This window comes from Salmo trutta, chromosome 5, assembly GCF_901001165.1.
Source record: "Salmo trutta chromosome 5, fSalTru1.1, whole genome shotgun sequence".
NCBI classification, from domain to species: Eukaryota; Metazoa; Chordata; class Actinopteri; order Salmoniformes; family Salmonidae; genus Salmo; species Salmo trutta.
Genome location: NC_042961.1, coordinates 56,819,279 through 56,846,577, shown reverse-complemented (window position 1 = coordinate 56,846,577; position 27,299 = coordinate 56,819,279). Strand labels below are relative to the sequence as shown.

Sequence of the window (27,299 nt, the reverse complement as noted above, 5' to 3'; positions counted from 1 at the left end):
TGTATGTGTATTGTTCTGTATGTAACATATTGTATGTGTATTGTTCTGTATGTAACATATTGCTTGGACAATAAATACATGCGACACTGGATGACAACATAATGATGGTTGTTTCCAACATTAGAGCTGTTTTCCTAAAGAAGTGAAATCTGCTTTGTGTTTTGTTTCCTTGCAACAATACTAATGAATATGGCCCTAACACACACACACACACACACACACACACACACACACACACACACACACACACACACACACACACACACACACACACACACACACACACACACACACACACACACACCTTGCTGAAGCCGGGGGCTCCGTAGAGGAGGAAGAAGGAGCCCTCGTCCTGGTTGACTCCCAGCAGAATTTGGGTGTCTTTGATGTTGCCTGATGACAGCATGGCCTCTGGGTTGTCAGGAAGGACCACGCCATCGATGACCGGCACGAAGGAGAAACGGAAGATGGCCGACCACGGCATGACCTGGGGAAAAAAGGTAAATAATATCAAATAAACCATAGGGATCCTATTCACTAGAACTGTACTACTTATTCATGATCAAATATAAATGTCAACACAAAACCTTGACTGTTTATTTCTCTATTTAGCCTAATTTAGAACACATTCCTTACATATGTAAAAATGTAAAATATAAATGTAAAATTAAGTTTAAATGCACAATTAAACATTTGAAAGTAAAATAGACATATATACACATAAAGGTAAACATAAATGCAAAGCTTTGCGTAAAACGGAAATATAAAAGGTAAACATGAATTTCCGTAGATGTAAAACTTTCCGTAAGATGTAAAAATGTACGTAAAACGTCAATGTAAATGACCTGCCACTCCTGGTCGATGAGGTCCTGGGGGGGCTTGTTACGGAGACAGTCCACCAGCTCTGTGTCGTTACCCCAAGAGGGACAGCCCACCAGCTTCCCCAACATGGCAGCTCTCCGCTGGGCTTCAGCAGGCGTAACAGTGGCCCAGGGACAGTTAGGGACTCCACTCTGGAGGATGGCTCGGGTGAAGGTGGGGCGGCTGTCTGGAGACAGGAGGTGTATTCCCACAGAGACTGCTCCTGCACTCTCCCCAAAGATGGTCACCTACGAGTAGTAGTAGTTCATAATATTAATATTGAATTTGTAGAGAGCATCTCCCAAGCACGCAGGCAAGAACGAACACACACACACAAACTCTTTGTTATCATTACCTGCTTGGGGTTTCCCCCGAAGATATGTATGTTATCCTGGATCCACTGGAGGGCCATACGTTGGTCTAGGAGCCCCACATTCCCCGGGGCCTCCGAAGAGCCATGAAGAGCCAGGAAACCAAAGGCCCCGACACGGTAGTTCATGGACACCACCACCACCTTCTCAGAGTGGGCCAGGTAACGTCCGTCATACACATCCAGGGACGAGGAGCCACTGTAGAACAATACAAAACAATGTAACAATATTGTCCATATGTTACATGGAACAATGGAACTTTGTCTCTGGATAGAGAGCACGTTGTCTTTTGTTCATTTATCAATCAGATATCACACACACCAAGCACCCCTGGATGGAGAGCATGTTGTGCCTTACACAAGGGCACAATTGTAGTTAAGGGATTGTTGTTAGGATGTGAACCCAGCAGCCCTCTAGTTGCCAGATCAAAGCCTCCAGTTACAGGGCCATCTGCTTAGCCCACTGGGCTACCTACCTGTAGAAGCCTCCACCGTAGATCCACACCATCACGGTGAGGTTGTGAGGTCTGGGGGAGGTTGGGACCCAGACGTTGAGGTATAGGCAGTCCTCACTCATCTCCCTGTTGGAATCAGATCGAATCAAACTGTATTTAGTGAACATTGTGGCCTTGCTAGCTACCATCACAACAGGTATAATTTAAAATCACAAAACACACTTTACCGTAAAATAATGAAAGGAAGTAAAAGAGAATAAATAACATGATAACCAAACGTCCCAAATGGCCCCGTTTCCTACATAGGACTCTGGTCAAAAGTAGTGCACTAAGAGCCCTAGTCAAAAGTAGTGCACTAAATAGGGAATATAGTGCATTTAGGGACGCAACAAGAGGATGTCTTAAACAATCAACAAGTTAGGGTTCCACATCTGAGAACCCTGGAAAATGGCCAAGTAAATGTAAACCTGTTCGGGTTCCACATCTCAGATCCTTGGAACCCGGGGAAAGAGGTGTCAATGAACTGATAGCAGGCGTTGGGGTAGGAGCTAGCGTCGAACACTCCCGACCACGGCTTCTTGGGCTCCGCCTTACGGAAGCGCTTCTTGCCCAGCGGGGGCTCGGCGAATGGGATGCCGAGGAAAGCGGTCACGTGACTCCTGTCGGGCGTCGGTAGGCGGATGCCGCGTAAGCTTCCTGCCCGCGTTGTCACGGTGAGTTCCGGAGAGTCGCTCTGGGAACAAGAGAGTGAGGCGAGGAGTGAGAGGAGGAGGAAGACGGTGGAGGTCTTCATGATGTTGTTGTTTCCTGTGTTGTTTACTTCCTGGTTCTGGTTTCAGGTAGTCAGAGGTTTGTGGTCTCTGTTGTGTCTGGAGTCCCTCAGATCTGGAGAAAGAGAGAGAGAGAGAAAAAGAGGAAGAAAGAAAGAAAGATAAATATAGATATATGGAAAAAGACAGGGGCTTGATAGGGATTTACTAAAGTGACTGCGTGAGTTCGGCTTTAAAAAGACAAGGCAAAGGAAATAACTTAAAGCAATATTCAATATTGAAGGAAAACATGACACTATAGCAGTCAAATTAATCAGACCAACTCAGCTGATACGGCCGCAAGGATCTCTAAAACACACACACACGTGAAGTTGTAGGTTGTTGTTTAGGTTTTGCAATGTGTGGTTGCCATAGCGACATGATTCGTTTGGGAGGCACATCAGGAATAGGGGTGCATGACTTTCACTGCAGCTCTGTGTGTGTGTGTGTGTTCTCCCTCCGTCTTCGCTGTGTGTAGCTCTATTCTCGTGGTATCACCTCTCTCCCGATCCCACGTAGGCCAACTGCTGCTGTATGCGTATATGGCATCGTCACATATATTTCTCTGTTTATCTTTATCTGTGCGCACACAGTCGTTTTTAACTTTAAGTGACGCACGCTCCGATCTGTCACTCTGGGTTACATGGCAGACCTAGCTATACGTCTCCAGGACACTGACAGTTTGATGTGGGCTAATGTTTCACCCACCAGACTCCAGCTTCTCTCACACACACACACACAGTTATTGGAGGCACACATTGCAGTATACTGAACACAGTATGGTTGGGCGATGTCAACCTTTGTCCTATGGTGATTATGTACCCATAAAACATAGTGATATACGATGCTATTGCCCCCATTGGCCAAGCCCCCAAAAATACTACTAATAAATAATAAAATCTGTTGGGCTACAGTGCGGAATCGAACACAACTGGACGAATCCTGATGGAAGATAATGTTGTTGAAAGCCTGGACAAATCCTGATGGAACAGTGACTGTCTGATGAGGACTGTCTTAACGTAGTGAGCCAGGTTATAGGACCACATCCTGATGGAACAGTGACTGTCTGATGAGGACTGTCTTAACGTAGTGAGCCAGGTTATAGGACTACATCCTGATGGAACAGTGACTGTCTGATGAGGACTGTCTTAACGTAGTGAGCCAGGTTATAGGACTACATCATGATGGAACAGTGACTGTCTGACGAGGACTGTCTTAACGTAGTGAGCCAGGTTATAGGACCACATCATGATGGAACAGTGACTGTCTGATGAGGGCTGTCTTAACGTAGTGAGCCAGGTTATAGGACTACATCATGATGGAACAGTGACTGTCTGATGAGGGCTGTCTTAACGTAGTGAGCCAGGTTATAGGACTACATCATGATGGAACAGTGACTGTCTGATGAGGGCTGTCTTAACGTAGTGAGCCAGGTTATAGGACTACATCATGATGGAACAGTGACTGTCTGATGAGGACTGTCTTAACGTAGTGAGCCAGGTTATAGGACTACATCATGATGGAACAGTGACTGTCTGATGAGGGCTGTCTTAACGTAGTGAGCCAGGTTATAGGACTACATCATGATGCAACAGTGACTGTCTGATGAGGACTGTCTTAACGTAGTGAGCCAGGTTATAGGACTACATCATGATGGAACAGTGACTGTCTGATGAGGACTGTCTTAACGTAGTGAGCCAGGTTATAGGACTACATCATGATGGAACAGTGACTGTCTGATGAGGACTGTCTTAACGTAGTGAGCCAGGTTATAGGACTACATCATGATGGAACAGTGACTGTCTGATGAGGACTGTCTTAACGTAGTGAGCAAGGTTATAGGACTACATCATGATGGAACAGTGATTATCCGATGAGGGCTGTCTTAACGTAGTGAGCCAGGTTATAGGACTACATCATGATGGAACAGTGACTGTCTGATGAGGACTGTCTTAACGTAGTGAGCCAGGTTATAGGACCACATCATGATGGAACAGTGACTGTCTGATGAGGGCTGTCTTAACGTAGTGAGCCAGGTTATAGGACATCATGATGGAACAGTGACTGTCTGATGAGGACTGTCTTAACGTAGTGAGCCAGGTTATAGGACTACATCATGATGGAACAGTGACTGTCTGATGAGGACTGTCTTAACGTAGTGAGCCAGGTTATAGGACCACATCATGATGGAACAGTGACTGTCTGATGAGGGCTGTCTTAACGTAGTGAGCCAGGTTATAGGACCACATCATGATGGAACAGTGACTGTCTGATGAGGACTGTCTTAACGTAGTGAGCCAGGTTATAGGACTACATCATGATGGAACAGTGACTGTCTGGTGAGGACTGTCTGAACGTAGTGAGCCAGGTTATAGGACTACATCATGATGGAACAGTGACTGTCTGATGAGGGCTGTCTTAACGTAGTGAGCCAGGTTATAGGACCACATCATGATGGAACAGTGACTGTCTGATGAGGGCTGTCTTAACGTAGTGAGCCAGGTTATAGGACTACATCATGATGGAACAGTGACTGTCTGACGAGGGCTGTCTTAACGTAGTGAGCCAGGTTATAGGACTACATCATGATGGAACAGTGACTGTCTGATGAGGACTGTCTTAACGTAGTGAGCCAGGTTATAGGACTACATCATGATGGAACAGTGACTGTCTGATGAGGACTGTCTTAACGTAGTGAGCCAGGTTATAGGACTACATCCTGATGGAACAGTGACTGTCTGATGAGGACTGTCTTAACGTAGTGAGCCAGGTTATAGGACTACATCATGATGGAACAGTGACTGTCTGACGAGGACTGTCTTAACGTAGTGAGCCAGGTTATAGGACTACATCATGATGGAACAGTGACTCTCTGATGAGGACTGTCTTAACGTAGTGAGCCAGGTTATAGGACTACATCATGGGCTGGATAGAAGCAGCCTTCCGTCTTCACAACTGGATGATAATTGCTTCATTTGCCTAATTAAATAAATAATATTGTTTTCCAACTGGACATTTTTCCCTGCTTTGGTGGAATTCTCCGCTCTGTCTGGCCTACATTCCTCTCTTGCGTTGTGCAGACTATGTAACATATTGTTTGAAATAGACTATAGCTAATTCCTCAGAATGTAATGTGTACTGTCCTGCTGAGTACTGCCCCGCTGAGTGCTGCCCCGCTGTGTGCTGCGAGACTTTGTTTTTTACTGTGCAGCGCCAGTCAAGTGTCAGACGATGGTTTAGAACATCACGATGTAAATCCCCATAGACGATGGCTGTCAATCATCGTCGATAGACAACGCTATTGTAATAGCGCCCAACCTTAGTACACAGAGCCTATTGGCTATCCAATATAGGTCTTTTCGTTGAAGAAAAAACGTGTAACGGGATCACGATGAATCAGAGTAGAATAGAATGCAAGCAAGCTTACTTATCACAACAAATACTAGCCTACTAGACATGGGCATGCAGGGTCCACTGTGCGCGCTATTAGGAAGAAAATACCATTTGGTCCTGCGACCCTGTTTTACAGGGTCAGACATAGAAGTACGGCGCCCCTGGAGTAAATTATTGTTAAGTGCCTTGTTCAAGGGCACATCGACAGATGAATCACCTTGTCGGCTCGGGTATTCGAACCAGCGACCTTTCGCTTCCTGGCCCAACACGCTTACCAAATCATTCAAATAAAATGAATTTTTATTCGTCACATGCTTCGTAAACAACCGGACTAACAGTGAAATGCTTACTTACTGGCCCTTCCCCAACAACGCAGAGAGAAAGAAAATAGCGAAATAATTGAAGTAAATCACGTTATAAAAGTTAAAATATTTACACAATGAGTAATGATAGCCAAGTTATCTACAAGGGGTACCAGTACCGAGTGGATGTGCAGGTGTACGAGGTACAGTGGCTTGTGAAAGTATTCACCTCCATTGGAATTTTTCCTATTTTGTTGCATTACAGCCTGGAATTAAAATAGTTATTTGGGGGTTTGTATCATTTCATTTACACAACATGCCTACCACTTTGAAGATGAAAAATATTTATTGTTAAATAAACAAACAAACATGAAAACATGAAAACTTGAGCGTGCATAACTATTCACCCCCCAAGTCAATACTTTGTAGAGCCACCTTTTGCAGCAATTACAGTTGCAAGTCTCTTGGGGTATGTCTCTATAAGCTTGGCACATCTAGCCACTGGGATTTCTGTCCATTCTTCATGGCAAAACTGCTCCAGCTCCTTCAAGTTGGATGGGTTCCGCTGGTGTACAACAATCTTTAAGTCATACCACAGATTCTCAATTGGATTGAGGTCTGGGCTTTGACAAGGCCATTACAAGACATTTAAATGTTTCCCCTTAAACCACTCGAGTGTTGCTTTAGCAGTATGCTTAGGGTCATTGTCCTGCTGGAAGGTAAACCTCCATCCCAGTCTCAAATCTCTGGAAGACTGAAACAGGTTTCCCTCAAGAATTTCCCTGTATTTAGCGCCATCCATCATTCTTTCAATTCTGACCAGATTCCCAGTCCCTGCTGATGAAAAACATCCCCACAGCATGATGCTGCCACCACCATGCTTCACTGAGGGGATGGTGATCTCGGGGTGATGAGAGGTGTTGGGTTTGCGCCAGACATAGCGTTTTTCTTGATGGCCAAAAAGTTACATTTTAGTCTCATCTGACCAAAGTACCTTCTTCCATATGTTTGGGGAGTCTCCCACATGCCTTTTGGTGAACACCAAACATGTTTACTTATTTCTTTCTTTAAGCAATGGCTTTTTTTCTGGCCACTCCTCCGTGAAGCTCAGCTCTGTTGAGTGTACGGGTTAAAGTTGTCCTATGGACAGATACTCCAATCTCCACTGTGGAGCTTTGCAGCTCCTTCAGGGTTATCGTTGGTCTCTTTGTTGCCTCTCTGATTAATGCCCACCTTGCCTGGTCCGTGAGTTTTGGTGGGCGGCCCTCTCTTGGCAGGTTTGTTGTGGTGCCATATTCTTTCCATTTTTTAATAAAGTATTTAATGGTGCTCTGTGGGATGTTCAAAGTTTCAGATATTTTTTTATAACCCAACCCTGATCTATACTTCTCCACAACTTTGTCCCTGACCTGTTTGGAGAGCTCCTTGGTCTTCATGGTGCCACTTGCTTGGTGGTGGCCCTTACTTAGTGGTGTTGCAGACTCTGGGGCCTTTCAGAACAGGTGTATATATACACTGAGATCATGTGACAGATCATGTGACACATAAATGAAGTCCACTTGTGTGCAATCTAACTAATTATGTGACTTCTGAAGGTAATTGGTTGCACCAGATCTTATTTAGGGAATTCATAGCAAAGGGGGTGAACAATAAGCACACACCGCTTTTCCGTTTGACATTTTTTATATATATTTTTTAAACAAGTTTTTTTTTTTAAATTTCACTTCACCATTTGACTATTTTGTGTATGTCCATTACATGCAATTCAAATAAAAATCAATTTAAATTACAGGTTGTAATGCAACAAAATAGGAAAACGCCAAGGAGGGTGAATAATTTTGCAAGGCACTGTAGATGAGGTAGATACAGTTGAAGTCGGAAGTTTACATAGACCTAAGCCAAATACATTTAAACTCAGTTTTTCACAATTCCTGACATTGAATCCTGTCTTAGGTCAGTTAGGATCACCACTTTATTTTAAGAATGTGAAATGTCAGAATAATAGCAGAGAATTATTTATTTCAGCTTTTATTTCTTTCATCACATTCCCAGTGGGTCAGAAGTTTACATACACTCAATTAGTATTTTGTAGCATTACCTTTAAATTGTTTAACTTGGGTCAAATGTTTCGAGTAGCCTTCCACAAGCTTCCCGCAAGACGTTGGGTGAAGTTTGGCCCATTCCTCCTGACAGAGCTGGTGTAACTGAGTCAGGTTTGTAGGCCTCCTTGCTCACACACGCTTTTTCCATTCTGCCCACACATTTTCTATAGGATTAAGGCCAGGGCTTGTGATGGCCACTCCAATACCTTGACTTTGTTGTCCTTAAGACATTTTGCCACAACTTTGGAAGTATGCTTGAGGTCATTGTCCATTTGGAAGACCCATTTGCGACCCAGCTTTAACTTCCTGACTGATGTCTTGAGATGTTGCTTCAATATATCCACATCATTTTCCTCCCTCATGATGCCATCTATTTTGTGAAGTGCACCAGTCCCTCCTGTAGCAAAGCACCCCCACAACATGATGCTGCCACCCACATGCTTCACGGTTGGGATGGTGTTCTTCGGCTAGCAACCCTCCCCCCTTTTCCTCCAAACATAACGATGGTCATTATGGCCAAACAGTTCTATTTTTGTTTCGTCAGACCAGAGGACATTTCTCCAAAAAGTATGATCTTTGTCCCCATGTGCAGTTGCAAACCGTAGTCTGGCTTTTTTTATGTCAGTTTTGGAGCAGTGGCTTCTTCCTTGCTGAGTGGCCTTTCAGGTTATGTCGATATAGGACTCGTTTTACTGTGGATATAGATACTTTTGTACCTGTTTCTTCCAGCATCTTCACAAGGTCCTTTGCTGTTGTTCTGGGATTGATTTGCACTTTACGCACCAAAGTACGTTCATCTCTAGGAGACAGAACGAGTCTCCTTCCTGAGCGGTATGATGGCTGCTTGGTCCCATGGTGTTTATACTTGCGTACTATTGTTTGTACAGATGAATGTGGTACCTTCAGGAATTTGGAAATTTCTCCCAAGGATGCACCAGACTTGTGGAGGTCTACAATTGTTTTTCTGAGGTCTTGGCTGATTTATTTTGATTTTCCCATGATGTCAAGCAAAGATGCACCGAGTTTGAAGGTAGGCCTTGAAATACATCCACAGGTACACCTCCAATTGACTCAAATTATGTCAATTAGCCTATCAGAAGCTTCTAAAGCCATGACATCATTTTCTGGAAATTTCCAAGCTGTTTAAAGGCACAGTCAACTTAGTGTATGTAAACTTCTGACCCACTGGAATTGTGATACAGTGAATTATAAGTGAAATAATCTGTCAGGAAACAATTGTTGGAAAGATTACTTCTGTCATGCACAAAGTAGATGTCCTAACCGACTTGCCAAAACTATAGTTTTTTTAACAAGAAATTTGTGGAGTGCTTGAAAAACGAGTTTTAATGACTCCAACCTAAGTGTATGTAAAATTCCGACTTGAACTGTATGTACATAGTGCTAGTACTACTAATAAACTGACAGCATAAACACTAGCAGCAGTGTATGTGATGAGTCAAAAAAGGTTGGTGCAAAAAGGGTCAATGCAGAGCGTTAAATAGTTAACCAAATAGCTATTTAGCGGTGTTATGGCTTGGGGGAAGAAGCTGTTCACGGTCCTGTTGGTTCCAGACTTGGTGCATCGGTACCGCTTGCCGTGCGGTAGCAGAGAGAACAGTCTATGACTTGGTGGCTGGAGTCTGACAATTTTTAGGACTGATATACAGGTCCTGGATGGCAGGGAGCTCGGCCCCAGTGATGTACTGGGCCATACGCACTACCCTCTGTAGCACTTTGCATTCAGTTGCCAAGCTGTCGCCATACCAGGCGGTGATGCAGCCAGTCAAGATTCTCTCAATGTTGCATCTGTATAACTTTGAGGATCTGAGACCCCATGCCAAATCTTTTCAGCCTCCTGAGGGGGAAGAGCCGTTGTCGTGCAATCTTCGCGACTGTGTTGGTGTGTGTGGACCATGATCGATCCTTAGTGATTTTGGACACCGCTCCACTACAGCCCAGTTGATGTGAATGGGGGCGTGTTTGGATATCAACATGTCAACTTTCCCACAGTGAAGTTTATGAAATGCTGGCCTTGTAAAGTGCAGGGATTACATTTGGAGACTCAAGCTTTAGTATAGGCTTCTGTAGCCATGCACACATGGTAGTATAGTACCAAACCTACCGAGTTGATTTATGATTTCTAGAATGTCTTCATTATATTCCCAGGCTTTTCACTGTATTTTTTACAATTTATATTGTGTTAAAAAATAGCCACTATTGGCAACCACCGTCAAATATACCCACATAAATAAAAACTGTCACTTTAGTGTTGGTTTCCTTACATTTATAACTGTCACTATAGTGTTAGTTTCCTTACATTTATAACTGTCACTTTAGTGTTAGTTTCATACATTTATAACTGTCACTTTAGTGTTGGTTTCCATACATTTATAACTGTCACTTTAGTGTTAGTTTCCATACATTTATAACTCACTTTAGTGTTAGTTTCCTTACATTTATAACTGTCACTTTAGTGTTGGTTTCCTTACATTTATAACTGTCACTTTAGTGTTAGTTTCCTTACATTTATAACTGTCACTTTAGTGTTAGTTTCCTTACATTTATAACTGTCACTTTAGTGTTGGTTTCCATACATTTATAACTGTCACTTTAGTGTTAGTTTCCATACATTTATAACTCACTTTAGTGTTAGTTTCCTTACATTTATAACTGTCACTGTAGTGTTGGTTTCCTTACATTTATAACTGTCACTTTAGTGTTAGTTTCCTTACATTTATAACTGTCACTTTAGTGTTAGTTTCCATACATTTATAACTGTCACTTTAGTGTTGGTTTCCATACATTTATAACTGTCACTTTAGTGTTGGTTTCCTTACATTTATAACTGTCACTATAGTGTTGGTGTCCTTACATTTATAACTGTCACTTTAGTGTTGGTTTCCTTACATTTATAACTGTCACTTTAGTGTTGGTTTCCTTACATTTATAACTGTCACTTTAGTGTTAGTTTCCTTACATTTATAACTCACTTTAGTGTTAGTTTCCTTACATTTATAACTCACTTTAGTGTTAGTTTCCATACATTTATAACTCACTTTAGTGTTAGTTTCCATACATTTATAACTGTCACTTTAGTGTTAGTTTCCTTACATTTATAACTGTCACTTTAGTGTTAGTTTCCTTACATTTATAACTGTCACTTTAGTGTTGGTTTCCATACATTTATAACTGTCACTTTAGTGTTGGTTTCCTTACATTTATAACTGTCACTTTAGTGTTAGTTTCCTTACATTTATAACTCACTTTAGTGTTAGTTTCCATACATTTATAACTGTCACTTTAGTGTTGGTTTCCTTACATTTATAACTGTCACTTTAGTGTTAGTTTCCTTACATTTATAACTGTCACTTTAGTGTTGGTTTCCTCACATTTATAACTGTCACTTTATGTTGGTTTCCTCACATTTATAACTGTCACTTTATGTTGGTTTCCATACATTTATAACTGTCACTTTAGTGTTGGTTTCCTCACATTTATAACTGTCACTTTAGTGTTAGTTTCATTCATTTATAACTGTCACTTTAGTGTTAGTTTCTTTACATTTATAACTGTCACTTTAGTGTTAGTTTCCTTACATTTATAACTGTCACTTTAGTGTTAGTTTCCTTACATTTATAACTGTCACTTTAGTGTTAGTTTCCTTACATTTATAACTGTCACTTTAGTGTTAGTTTCCTTACATTTATAACTCACTTTAGTGTTAGTTTCCATACATTTATAACTCACTTTAGTGTTAGTTTCCATACATTTATAACTGTCACTGTAGTGTTGGTTTCCTTACATTTATAACTGTCACTTTAGTGTTGGTTTCCTTACATTTATAACTGTCACTTTAGTGTTAGTTTCCTTACATTTATAACTCACTTTAGTGTTAGTTTCCTTACATTTATAACTCACTTTAGTGTTAGTTTCCATACATTTATAACTCACTTTAGTGTTAGTTTCCTTACATTTATAACTGTCACTTTAGTGTTGGTTTCCTTACATTTATAACTGTCACTTTAGTGTTAGTTTCCTTACATTTATAACTGTCACTTTAGTGTTGGTTTCCTTATATTTATAACTGTCACTTTAGTGTTGGTTTCCTTACATTTATAACTGTCACTTTAGTGTTAGTTTCCATACATTTATAACTGTCACTTTAGTGTTGGTTTCCATACATTTATAACTGTCACTTTAGTGTTAGTTTCCTTACATTTATAACTGTCACTTTAGTGTTAGTTTCCTTACATTTATAACTGTCACTTTAGCGTTAGTTTCCATACATTTATAACTGTCACTTTAGTGTTGGTTTCCTTACATTTATAACTGTCACTTTAGCGTTAGTTTCCATACATTTATAACTGTCACTTTAGTGTTAGTTTCCATACATTTATAACTGTCACTTTAGTGTTGGTTTCCTTACATTTATAACTGTCACTTTAGTGTTAGTTTCCATACATTTATAACTCACTTTATGTTGGTTTCCTCACATTTATAACTGTCACTTTATGTTGGTTTCCATACATTTATAACTGTCACTTTAGTGTTGGTTTCCTCACATTTATAACTGTCACTTTAGTGTTGGTTTCCTTACATTTATAACTGTCACTTTAGTGTTGGTTTCCTCACATTTATAACTGTCACTTTATGTTGGTTTCCATACATTTATAACTGTCACTATAGTGTTAGTTTCCTTACATTTATAACTGTCACTTTAGTGTTGGTTTCCTCACATTTATAACTGTCACTTTAGTGTTGGTTTCCATACATTTATAACTGTCACTATAGTGTTAGTTTCCTTACATTTATAACTGTCACTTTAGTGTTAGTTTCCTTACATTTATAAATGTCACTTTAGTGTTAGTTTCATACATTTATAACTGTCACTTTAGTGTTAGTTTCTTTACATTTATAACTGTCACTTTAGTGTTAGTTTCCTTACATTTATAACTGTCACTTTAGTGTTAGTTTCCTTACATTTATAACTGTCACTTTAGTGTTAGTTTCCTTACATTTATAACTGTCACTTTAGTGTTAGTTTCCTTACATTTATAACTGTCACTTTAGTGTTAGTTTCCTTACATTTATAACTGTCACTTTAGTGTTGGTTTCCATACATTTATAACTGTCACTATAGTGTTAGTTTCCTTACATTTATAACTGTCACTTTAGTGTTAGTTTCCTTACATTTATAACTGTCACTTTAGTGTTAGTTTCCTTACATTTATAACTGTCACTTTAGTGTTAGTTTTCTTACATTTATAACTCACTTTAGTGTTGGTTTCCTTACATTTATAACTCACTTTAGTGTTGGTTTCCTTACATTTATAACTGTCACTTTAGTGTTAGTTTCCTTACATTTATAACTGTCACTTTAGTGTTGGTTTCCTTACATTTATAACTGTCACTTTAGTGTTAGTTTCCTTACATTTATAACTGTCACTTTAGTGTTAATTTTCTTACATTTATAACTCACTTTAGTGTTGGTTTCCTTACATTTATAACTGTCACTTTAGTGTTAGTTTCCTTACATTTATAACTGTCACTTTAGTGTTGGTTTCCTTACATTTATAACTGTCACTTTAGTGTTAGTTTCCTTACATTTATAACTGTCACTTTAGTGTTAGTTTCCTTACATTTATAACTGTCACTTTAGTGTTGGTTTCCTTACATTTATAACTGTCACTTTAGTGTTGGTTTCCTCACATTTATAACTGTCACTTTAGTGTTGGTTTCCTTACATTTATAACTGTCACTGTAGTGTTGGTTTCCTTACATTTATAACTGTCACTTTAGTGTTAGTTTCCTTACATTTATAACTGTCACTTTAGTGTTAGTTTCCTTACATTTATAACTGTCACTTTAGTGTTAGTTTCCTTACATTTATAACTGTCACTTTAGTGTTAGTTTCCTTACATTTATAACTGTCACTTTAGTGTTGGTTTCCTTACATTTATAACTGTCACTTTAGTGTTAGTTTCCTTACATTTATAACTGTCACTTTAGTGTTAATTTTCTTACATTTATAACTCACTTTAGTGTTGGTTTCCTTACATTTATAACTGTCACTTTAGTGTTAGTTTCCTTACATTTATAACTGTCACTTTAGTGTTGGTTTCCTTACATTTATAACTGTCACTTTAGTGTTGGTTTCCTCACATTTATAACTGTCACTTTAGTGTTGGTTTCCTTACATTTATAACTGTCACTGTAGTGTTGGTTTCCTTACATTTATAACTGTCACTTTAGTGTTAGTTTCCATACATTTATAACTGTCACTTTAGTGTTAGTTTCCTTACATTTATAACTGTCACTTTAGCGTTAGTTTCCTTACATTTTGCATCATTCCATTACTAGATAATTAATTTGACTTTCATTTCTCTCATGTTCCTGTGGTTCTTCCTGAGGATCGCTAGCAATTGTGGATCATATTAGGCTAATGTATTACAAGTTGTGCAATAATTGGGGACATGTAGCATATTTGAATCATTATGGAACGCAGGACCGTTGTCATCAATTCTCAACCTTTAAGTCTTTACTGAAGACTTATCTCTTCAGTAGGTCCTATGATTAAGTATAGTCTGGCCCAGGAGTGTGAAGGTGAATGGAAAGGCTGGAGCAACGAACCGCCCTTGCTGTCTCTGCCTTGTCGGTTCCCCTCTTCCCACTGGGATTCTCTGCCTCTAACCCTTTTACAGGGGCTGAGTCACTGACTAACTGGTGTTCTTCCATGCCGTCCATGGGAGGGGTGCGTCACTTGAGTAGGTTGAGCCACTGACGTGGTCTTCCTGTCTGGGTTGGCGCCCCCCCCTTGGGTTGTGCCGTGGCGGACATCTTTGTGGGCTATACTCGGCCTTGTCTTCGGACGGTAAGTTGGTGGTTGTAGATATCCCTCTAGTGGTGTGGGGGCTGTGCTTTGGCAAAGTGGGTGGGGTTATATCCTGCCTGTTTGGCCCTGTCCGGGGGTATCATCGGATGGGGCCACAGTGTCTTCTGATCCCTCCTGTCTCAGCCTCCAGTATTTATGCTGCAGTAGTTTATGTGTCGGGGGGCTAGGGTCAGTCTGTTACATCTGGAGTATTCTCTTGTCTTATCCGGTGTCCTGTGTGAATGTAAATATGCTCTCTCTAATTCTCTTTCTTTCTTTCTTTCTTTCTCTCGGAGGACCTGAGCCCTAGGACTACCTGGCATGATGACTCCTTGCTGTCCCCAGTCCACCTGGCCATGCTGCTGCTCCAGTTTCAACTGTTCTGCCTGCGGCTACGGAACCCTGACCTGTTCACCGGACGTGCTTGTTGCACCCTCGACAATTACTATGATTATTATTATTTGACCATGCTGGTCATTTACGAACATTTTAACATCTTGACCATGTTCTGTTATAATATCCACCCGGCACAGCCAGAAGAGGACTGGCCACCCCTCATAGCCTGGTTCCTCTCTAGGTTTCTTCCTAGGTTTTTGGCCTTTCTCAGGAGTTTTTCCTAGGGAGTTTTTCCCAGCCACCGTGCTTCTTTCACATGCATTGCTTGCTGTTTGGGGTTTTAGGCTGGGTTTCTGTACAGCACTTTGAGATTTCAGCTGATGTACGAAGGGCTATATAAATAAATTTGATTTGATTTGATTTGATCACAGTTCCATGCAGATCATTAGGGTAGATTTATAGGACTACTCTTCAACCCCTATTGTACACTCTTCTCACCTTCCAATATTTACTGGATTGAACAACTGAATGGCAACTTTCAGGATGAAACAAACCACTATTTTTGATTCGCCAATATATTGTGTGCATAAAGGCTCTCCAACCCTGTTTTTATTATTAATAAATACTTTCCTAACCCTAAATAATATACAAGATCAGAGTATTTTTAAATCTACCAATTACCACTGAAAAGGAGACAAATATGCTGTATTTACATGGCTTTTTTCATTGTCCCTAATATTCTTGATCGTTCTCTTCATATGTTCTTGTGTCTGTCGAGAACATTCGAATTAAAAAGGTACACCAAATTTAAAGGGATGGCTTTAGATAAATGTGATTAAAAACCCTATTGATTGAAAACTCCACGAGAAGAATCTGTTGGCCAGCAGGGTTTTTCAGCTGATGAATAAAATGTATTCGGCGCGTGCAAGAGAACCATGCCTGCAAAACCTGTTATGCACCTGCATAAGATAATAATACCAACTACTGAGAAGTGCGTAGGAAAGGCGTCCAGGTGGTAGTCGAGGTAAACAAGACTTTGTTTTAGTCAAAATACTTTACGTGTGCCTCTCTCTCGCTCTCTGCGTGCCCACGCGCCACTCACAAGACGCCACCCTCCTGCTTTTAATGAAATTATAGAGCACATATCTATCCATCAATCTAGGCCTATCTATCAATCTCTCTCTATGGAGTAGCCTATATCTTGTAACATGTAGATTAGACATATAGCCTATAGTCTGAAGATATGGCGTTATAGCAGCAAACCAAGCCATCTTGTTTTGACAGTAGCACCATAGACAGACATTATGTAACATCAAGGCGCATCACACACACACACACACACACACACACACACACACACACACACACACACACACACACACACACACACACACACACACACACACACACACACACACACACTCTCTCTCTCTCCAGGTAGAGTCCTGGTTACCCAGCTACATTACCTTGCTGCTGTGTGTGCGTGTGTGTGCGTGTGTTATGTCACTGCCAGCTGAGGTAAACATACATCAGACATTCCTGACATTACCAGTAAATGTCTGTCTGTCCTGATCTTTCCAACATGGCACAGGATCACAGCCATCGGGCTGACTATGAAATTGGTTGCCATGGTAAGACTAATGACGCTATTAAACAGAAAGACATGGATGGAGACAGTCATGAGCTAATGGACAATAAAAAGACAATAGGCCTAATAATAATAGTCCTAATAATAATAGTAATAACAGGCCTACAATAAACACTGATTTGACCTACATAATCCGTGTTGCTCAACGCACAGATTTGACACAATTGCATTTGCAACATAATAATAAACCTAGCTATATAATCCTGTATGTTCCGTTTCGCATCCAGTGTTCATGTAACAAACACGACGCCCACTGTCTATAAAATCTATTACAAACATAACAGACGAGACATCGGCAAAGTATGAACCAAACAGGTGTGTGCGAGGAGACGAACGCCAACAAACACACGTGTCTCAGTGGTCTCACCGCGGAAGGCGCGTCACACACGCAACAACGACAGCACAGTAGCTATACCCCACCACACTCACGCACAGTCACCCCCTCTCTCCCTCCCACCTCTCTCTCTTTCCCACCATATCCAATTGCATGATCATGTTGCCGGGGTGAATGAATATCCCACATTCGAATATTCCAATTCTATTTCACTCACCGACGAGAATGACAGAGGCGCGAGGTTAGATCGTGTCATTTCCAGCAAAACGTCTATAAAAGGACAGACACGCACGGAGCTCGAGCCGAACCGAGCTGGGCTCAGGCTGTGCGTTTACCTTACCTGGCTAGTTAGTAGCCGAGTGGGTCCAACCCGGCTAAAGACACTGCTTCGCAGAATCCCCTGGGAGACAAGCGACCCTCCTCGCCCTGTCAACCTATTAAGACGACGTTAAACCCAGTGTCCTCGGCACAGTTAGGGGGTGAGGGAGGGTTTCTAGTCGGGGAGCAAAGATGCGCGTTTTAATTACGGTCTTCGCTGCTTTTCGGTCAGCCCTAGGTGTTTGTTTAATGTGCCCGTCTCTCTCTCTGTGTGTATTGAGTGGGGGAAGTGACCCTTACTATGCTGTTAGGACGACGGGGGGAGACTGCCGCTGATAAAGCGCTCCACGACTGAGGAAAAAAATGAAAAGTAGTAGTAGGCTACTCAGAGGAAGCCTCGCGAGAAGTCCCACTGCTCCTCTCAATTCAAGGGGCTTTATTGGCATGGGAAACGTGTGTTTACATTGCCAAAGCAAGTGAAATAGATAATAAACAAAAGTGAAATAAACATTTTTTTTTACAATAAACATTACACTCACAAAAGTTCCAAAAGAATAGAGACATTTCAAATGTTATATTATGGCTATAAACAGTGCTGTAACGATGTGCAAATAATGAAAGTACAAAAGGGAAAAGAAATAAACATAAATATGGGTTATATTTACAATGGTTTGTTCTTCACTGGTTGCCCTTTTCTTGTGGCAACAGATCACACATTTTGATGCCACACACACACACACACACACACACACACACACACGCACACACACACACACACACACACACACACACACACACAGACACACACACACAGACACACACACACACACACACACACACACACACACACACACTACCCCAAAATAACTTACATGATGAAGATCAATGTACTTGGCTATACATGGAGAAGTTATAAAAGCCTTTTAAATGTAGAATAAAAACTAAGAACATTTTATAAATGAGTTCCCAGGTCTAAACCAAATATGTCTTCTTCAGTTTAAATGTCAGAGAGACAGATAGTAATTATAAAAGTAAGTATAAACCTATTATACTGTCTTGAATGATCTGAATGAAGCCTTGACATACCGATAACGGCAATAACGTGAGGTGTAGCGTGATGTGCTTTCTGGCACAAAATGGCTGCCGCTCGTTACATCACCAAAGTGAAGGGAAAATCTAGAGACACCACTGGTCAGCAAACCCATGTTGGATTTAGAGTGGTAAGGGTTTGGGGTTAGGGAGTTAGGGTTATGGATTTGCCATTCATATCCATTTAATCAATCACACCCTGGTGCTTTGGTAGTGGAGGAGTTGGATCAATCAGACACACCTCTTAAATCACTTTGAGTAACTTTGTGGAATACACACTGTACTGCATATCCCATCCATTATTAAAATCAAATCATATTTTATTGGTCACTTACACATATTTAGCTGATGTTATTGTAGTGCTATGCTACATTGTGAGACTTTGGCTCTTTTGGGTTCAGAGAGCAGGCTAGCTTGATACACAACAGCATCTCAAAACATTATTAAGTTCAACGTTCAAACCAATTATAATACAGATAGATTTTTGTTGAGTCATACATTCTCACTAAAGACTATGTCCAAAATGGCACCCTTTTTCCACTGCACTGCTTTCGACCAGTGCCCATAATGCTCTGGTCAAAACTGGTGAACTATATAGGGAAGCAGCGTTTCACAATTTACTGGCAGAGACATGACTTGCCTTAATTTCCTGTTGTCTGTGTTAGGTAATACAGTAACTCTACACAAAGGTTTTACATTCAATTATTACTGGATTAGTTTAATGATTACTGGAAACACAAACCTACCAGGGTCTACAAAGAGACACAATAGGTGTGTGTGTTTGCGGGGCAGTTGCCACAGAATCCGAAGATGATAGACCACTTTTCCACCCTTCCCGATTTAAATCATTCATATTTGTGTATTCATAAGTACAATATTAGAAGATACAATAGCCCAGATAACCTGCATCAATGCTATCATTGACATGACACAACATTGCCTGACTGTCACTGACTCCTCCATTTTCAGAGCAGAAAACCCAATAATCACATAAATGAGGTGATGATGATGTGTGCATTGGTAACAGTGTTTGTTATTTTATGGTTCCAGATTGCGCTGAGTATCTTCCCATCTTGTCCCAAGTCTTTTGGTTCCAATCCATTAAGTATTATGCAAAATTATGACACTTACACGCCTTATGACAATGGCTACTTGAACCCAGGTAGGTCAGAACACACACACACACACACACACACATTAATGGGTCCAAGGGTTAGACAGACTCATACTGGACACAACACCCCAAGGCTAAACCCTGCCATTCAGACCTGGGGGAGCCAGAGGTGTGTGTAGAGTACAGGTGTGTGTAGAGTACAGGTGTGTGTAACGTTCAGTACACCAGTCTGACAGAGAGGTACATCCACCAGTGAGTGGATCAGGACTAAGGATTGTAGAGAGAGAGATACCTGGACCTAGACGATCATCATCATGGCCCTGACCAGCATTATCCGCTCCTGGATCTCTGGGCTAATAATCTGCCTGTTTATCGCTGCTGGTGAGAACACTTCCTCTGCTGATCGGCACTTTACAATAGGAAACCATTTACTGCAGTTTAGAAGTGTTTATAACTGCTTCAACATATATCATCTGTTCGATATAACAATTTATCACAGTTTATAACATGTTCAATATTAAAGTTATAAAGTGTTAAATATTACACTCTGTAACCGGTTTGATAATACAATTTAAGAAAGTCTAAATACGGTTTCTAAAGTACAGTTTATAATCTGTTCAATATTACAGTTTATAATCTGTTCAATATTACAGTTTATAATCTGTTCAATATTACAGTTTATAATCTGTTCAATATTACAGTTTATAATCTGTTCAATATTACAGTTTATAATCTGTTCAATATTACAGTTTATAATCTGTTCAATATTACAGTTTATAATCTGTTCAATATTACAGTTTATACAAGTCTATAACCTGATCAATAATAACAGGAAACATTTTCTAAATGTTTGTTATTGAAAACTGATAACGCTCCTCCTGGATCTCTTTGCCAGCTATCTGCCTGTGTATTCACTCTGCTGATCAATAACACGGGTTTATGGGATTTTATAGCATGTTCAATATTCCCATTTATATATTATACTTTTTGTATAATGAGTTAGATATTAGTGTATAACCTGTTCAGTATTACAGTTTATAGAGTAAGTCTTTAACCTGAACAATATTCGTTTCTGAAAGTTTGCAACCTGTTCAATATTAGTTTATGAAAGTTTGCAACCTGTTCAATATTAGTTTATGAAAGTTTGCAACCTGTTCAATATTAGTTTATGAAAGTTTGCAACCTGTTCAATATTAGTTTATGAAAGTCTATAACAGGGGCACTCAACTACCCGTCACACAAATTTTCTAGGTAGCAACAATCCGGATGAATATCGTCATTATCGGCATAGTAACAAACCCCCAACTTGCGACCCATGCGACCCCAAACTGTTCAAATCAAATCAAATTTCATTTGTCACATGTGCCGAATACAACGGGTGTAGACTTCACCGTGAAATGCTGGCTTATGAGCCCTTCCCAACTATGCAGAGGTAATAATTATTAATATAAAGACAAATAGTAACTGACACAAGAGGAGTAAAAGATCCCTCTTATTGGCAGAAAAAAACGTTTTGCAGATAATTTCCTGCCATTCTACACATTTTACCATTGGGAAGAGATAACATTTAACAGTTTAAAGATACTTTCCTGCAATTCTACACATTTTGCCATTGGGCAGAGAGAATATTTAACAGTTTTAAAGCTAATTTCTTGCAATTCAACACATTTTGCCATTGGGCAGAGAGAACATTTAACAGTTTAAAGCTAATTTCCTGCGATTCTACACATTTTGCCATGTCTTATGATACCTGCATGAGTCAACAAAATCAATGTGGGCCCCCTGGGGGTTGAGGCCCCAATGGGCACGTAATAACTACAAGACCTAGACAGCTGGTATTTAACATGGGCTAGTTGATAAGCTGGAAATTTCTGACAGGTTATAAAAAGGACTCTGTGATCTGTCAGTGAATGACATAACGAGGAAAACTGTACTACCACATTTTCGAAATTGAACCTTGTGCGTTCTACTATTACAACTCTCAACTGCATTAAATTGAAAGCCTGACTGTGTTCTTAAATTAAAAAATATATAAGTTGGGATCCGCGGTCCGTATTGACCCGTTCTGGATCCAGATCCAGACCGCGGTCCGCCTTTGAGTATGGCTGGTCTATAAGTTGCCCAATATTAGTTTTTGAAGGTATTCCACTCTGTAAAGCGGGTTATTGAAAAACTGATGATATGAGAGGGCTGCTTAGGTGTTGAAAAATATAAACCCAGTAGTATTAAAGGTTCTTTACACCCTCAAACCGGTGGGCCTGGCACCTACTACCATACCCCGTTCAAAGGCATCTCAATTTGTTGTCTTGCCCATTGTCACGTTCGTCGTTGTAATAATGATGGTCGGACCAAGGTGCAGCGTGAGTAGCGTTCCACATCTTTATTATAATGTGAAACTTAGCAAAATACAAAACAAACAATGAATAAATGAACCGTGATGACAATGCAACTACACAAAACAATATCCCATAACCCACATGTGGAAAAACATGCTACTTAAATATGATCCCCAATTAGAGACAACGATTACCAGCTGCCTCTAATTGGGAATCACACACAATCACCAACATAGAAAAACAAACCTAGAACCCCACATAGAAATAATAAACTAGACGAACCCCCCCAGTCACGCCTGACCTACTCTACCATAGAAAATAAGGACTCTCTATGGTCAGGACGTGACATCCATTCACCCTCTGAACGGCACACATACACAATCCATGTATCAATTGTCTCATGGCTTAAACATCTTTCTTTAACCCGTCTCCTCCCCTTCATCTACACTGATTGAAGTGGACTTAACAAGTGACATCAATAAGGAATCATAGCTTTCACCTAGATTCACCTGGTCAGGTCAGTCTGTGTCATGGAAAGAGCAGGTGTTCTTAAAGTTGTGTGTACTCAGTGTATAAAGTATGTCAACATTATTAAAATGACCAGTGTTCAATGACTATTTATTTATTATATTTATTGAACCTTTATTTTATCAGGGAGTCATACTGAGACCAAGGTCTTTTTAAAGATGAATAAAAAAATATAAAAAACGCAGCAGAAAGAAAAACACGGTCATAAAAAACAAACACATTCATCAGTATTAACGTCCTCAATCAGCTTTCTGAAATTCCCTAAAGGCACCAAAACATCAAATGTAAGAATATTTTGAAGATTGTTCAACAAATATGGTTCAATAAAACTGATAGCTTATTTACCTAACTCAGTAGAGACCAGAGGAGTTTCCAGAGTTAGACTTCCCTGAGACCAGGTGTGGTAACTCTTATGTCTAAAGTTTAGTAATAATGTTAAGTAGAGTAAAAAGGCTTTATAAATTAAAACATAGCAATGTATCAACCTACGTGACGTCAAACCACAAACCAAACCTACCACAAACCAACTTTCCGGTAGAGAATCCAGTGAGGAGTACTAAAATTGTTGCCGTAATAAAGCGCAGGCCGCTATGATAAACTGCATCTGACGGCTTTAATGAAGTGGCAGCTGCGTTCATATAGACGACGTCACCATAGTCTAGGACTGATGGGAACATCGACTGAATAATCTGCTTCCTACTATTTAACGAGAGGCAGGAACTATTTCTATAGAAGAAGCCCATTTTCAGCCTCCTGAGTGGCGCAGTGGTCTAAGGGAGACCCCTGGGGGGGGCGCACAATTGATTGGCCCAGCGTCGTCCGGCTTAGGGGAGGGTTTGTCTGGCAGGGATGTCCTTGTCCCATCGCGCACAAGCAACTCCTGTGGCGGGCCGGGCGCAGTGCACGCTGACACGGTCGCCAGGTGTACAGTGTTTCCTCTGACACATTTGGTGCAGCTGGCTTCCGGGTTAAGTGGGCATTGTGTCAAGAAGCAGTGCGGCTTGGTTGGGTTGTGTTTCGGAGGACGCATGGCTCTCGACCTTCGACTCTCCAGAGTCCGTATGGGAGAGAAAACTGTAACTACCAATTGTATATCACAAAATTGGGAAGAAAAAGGGGTAAAAAATAAATAAAAAGTAAATATATTTAAAAGAATCCCATTTCCATTCTCAGCTTCTTAACTAACTCATCAATGCTTTTTAAAAGACAGCTTTTCATCTACCCAGATGCCCAGATATTTATAAGCAGGGTCACGATCAATATGCACACCATCCAAAGTACACACAGTGCATTCGGAAAGTATTCAGACCCATTGACTTTTTTCACATTTTGTTACGTTACAGCCTTAATCTGAAATTAATAAAATATTTTTGTTCCTAATAAATCTACATACAATACCCCATAATGACAAAGCAAAAACAGGTTTTTAGAAAATGTTGCTAATTTATTAAACAGAAAAAATAGAAAAACCTTATTTACATAAGTATTCAGACCATTACGCCTTCCCTGTGGCTCAGTTGGTAGAGCATGGTGTTTGCAACGCCAGCATGGTGTGTGCAACACCAGGGTTGTGGGTTCGATTCCCACAGGGGGCCAGTACAAAAAAATGCATGAAATTCAAAAATGAAATGTATGTATTCACTACTGTAAGTCGCTCTGGATAAGAGCGTCTGCTAAATGACGTAAATGTAAATTTGCTATGAGACTCAAAATGGAGCTCTGGTGCATCCTGTTTCCATTGATCATCCTTGAGATGTTTCTACAACTTGACTGGAGTCCACCTGTGTTAAATTCAATTGATTGGACATGATTTGGAAAGGCTGTCTACAGTGCATCGGGAAAGTACTCAGACCGCTTCACATTTTGTTACATTACAGCCTTATTCTAAAATGGATTCAATTGTTTTCTCCCCCTCATCAAATCAACACACAATACCCCATAATGACAAATATAAAACAGGTTTCAGAAAATTTTGCAAAAAAAAGAAAAACGGAAATATCACATTTACATAAGTATTCAGAACCTTTACTCAGGACTTTGTTGAAGCACTTTTGGCAGCGATTACAGCCTTGAGTCTTCTTTGTTATGACGCTGCAAGCTTGGCACCCCTGTATTTTGGGAGTTTCTCCCATTCTTCTCTGCGGATCCTTTCAAGCTCTATCAGGTTGGATAAGGAGTGTCGCTGCACAGCTATTTTCAGGTATCTCCAGACATGTTTGATCGGGTTCAAGTCCGGGCTCTGGCTGGGCCACTCAAGGACATTCAGAGACTTGTCCCGAAGCCACTCCTGTGTTGTTTTGGCTGTGTGCTTAGGACTCGATGTCCTGTTGGAAGGTGAACCTTCACCCCGGTCTGAGGTCCTGAGGTGTCTGCAGCAGGTTTTCATCAAAGATCTCTCTCTACTCTCTCTACTCTGTTCATCTTTCCCTTGATCCTTACTAGTTTCCCAGTCCCTGCCGCTGAAAAACATCCCCACAGCATGATGCTGCCACCACCATGCTTCACCGTAGGGATGGTGCCAGGTTTCCTCCAGACGTGACGCTTCGTATTCAGGTCAAATAATTCAATCTTGGTTTCAACAGACCAGAGAATCTTGTTTCTCATGGTCTGAGAGTCCTTTAGGTACCTTTTGGCAAACTCCAAGCTGGTTGTCATGTGCCTTTTACTGAGGAGTGGCTTGCATCTGGCAACTCTACCATAAAGGCCTGATTGGTGGAGTGCTGCAGAGATGGTTGTCCTTCTGGAAGGTTCTCCCATCTCCACAGAGGAACTCTGGAGCTCTGTCAGAGTGACCATCAGGTTCTTAGTCACCTCTCTGACCAAGGCCCTTCTCCTCCGATTGCTCAGTTTGGACAGGCGGCCAGCTCTAGGAAGAGTCTTGGTGGCTCCAAACTTCTTCCATTTAAGAATGACGGAGGCCACTGTGTTCTTGGGGACCTTCAATACTGCAGAAATGTTTTGGTACCCTTTCCCAGATCTGTGCCCCGACACAATCCTGTCTCGGGGCTCTACAAACAATTCCTTCGACCTCATGGCTTGGTTTTTGCTCTGACATGCACTGTCAACTGTGGGACCTTATATAGACAGGTGTGTGTCTTTCCAAATCATGTCCAATCAATTGAATTTACCACAATCAAATTGTAGAAACATCTCATGTGTGATCAATGGAAACATTTTTAATTTTGCCCAAAAATCTTAAAACCTGTTTTCACTTCGTCATTATGGGGTATTGTGTGTAGATTGATGAGGAAAAATATGAAGTTAATACGTTTTAGAATAAGGCTGTAATGTGGAAAAAGTCAAGGGATCTGAATACTTTCCGAATGCAGTGTATGTAAGGTCCCACAGTTGACAGTCTTCCGACAGGTGACGTCACTCTTACACAATGCTCGCCCCTCAACCAAATTCTTATTCACAATAATGGCCTGAAAAAACAGAGATACACAGAAATCCTATTTAATTGCTTAATAGTTGGAATTCTATATACAAGTCCATGGATAAAGTACCATACAATTCTAGGGCAGCCGATATGTAACTTGTATTTCATCTCCTCATGATCACAGCAGGTTGAATTGCCCTTGTTCCAGACAGCTTGGCAATGTAGCTGCAATAAATCCGTTTTTAACCGTGATCGCTGATTGTGATAATATGTTACTCTAAAATACTACAGAACATCTGAACTACCTGGACTGTTGACGCATCAATTCAACACATAGGTGTATTATACTTTGCTTGACAAATGTACACTACCGTTCAAAAGTTTGGGGTCACTTAGAAATGTCCTTGTTTTTTAAAGAAAATCACGTTTTTGGTCCATTAAAATAACATGAAATTGGTCAGAAATACAGTGTAGACCTTGTTAATGTTGTAAATGACTATTGAAGCTGGAAACGGCAGATTTTAATGGAATATCTACATAGGCGTACAGAGGCCCATTATCAGCAACCATCACTCCTGTGTTCCAATGGCACGATGTGTTAGCTAATCCAAGCTTATCATTTTAAAAGGCTAACTGATCATTAGAAAACCCTTTGGCAATGATGTTAGCACAGCTGAAAACTGTTGTGCTGATTAAAGATGCAATAAAACTGGCCTTCTTTAGACTAGTTGAGTATCTGGAGCATCAGAAATTGTGGGTTGAATTACAGGCTCAAAATGGCCAGAAACAAAGAACTTTTTTCTGAAACTCATCAGTCTATTCTAGTTCTGAGAAATAAAGGCTATTCCATGCGAGAAATTGCCAAGAAACTGAAGATCTCGTACAACGCTGTGTACTACTCCCTTCACAGAACAGTGCAAACTGTCTTTAACCTCTTTCTATTCTGGGTAGAGCCAGTTTGCACTGTTCTGTGAAGGGAGTAGTCAAATCAAATCAAATTTTATTGGTCACTTACACATGGTTAGCAGATGTTAATGCAAGTGTAGCGAAATGC

The 27,299-nt window shown here is 40.6% G+C and overlaps 1 protein-coding gene across 2 annotated transcripts in view; it reads right to left on the bottom strand.

Moving 5' to 3' along the window:
* Nucleotides 1-18,143, bottom strand: part of LOC115194622 (acetylcholinesterase-like) — a 35,388-nt gene extending 17,245 nt beyond the window's left edge. Inside the window, exons 1-6 of one of the 2 annotated variants that reach the window (XM_029754465.1) lie at nt 18,100-18,143; nt 2,154-2,571; nt 1,708-1,812; nt 1,217-1,430; nt 846-1,109; nt 305-487 (exon numbers count right to left, since the gene is read on the bottom strand). In XM_029754465.1, coding sequence (XP_029610325.1) covers nt 305-487; nt 846-1,109; nt 1,217-1,430; nt 1,708-1,812; nt 2,154-2,479 — 1,092 coding nt within the window. In that variant the 5' untranslated portion in view covers nt 2,480-2,571; nt 18,100-18,143. Of the gene's footprint in view, nt 1-304; nt 488-845; nt 1,110-1,216; nt 1,431-1,707; nt 1,813-2,153; nt 2,572-17,821 lie in introns of both variants that reach the window. The other variant, XM_029754464.1, reaches the window with a different exon arrangement.
* Nucleotides 18,144-27,299: the final 9,156 nt, after the last annotated feature.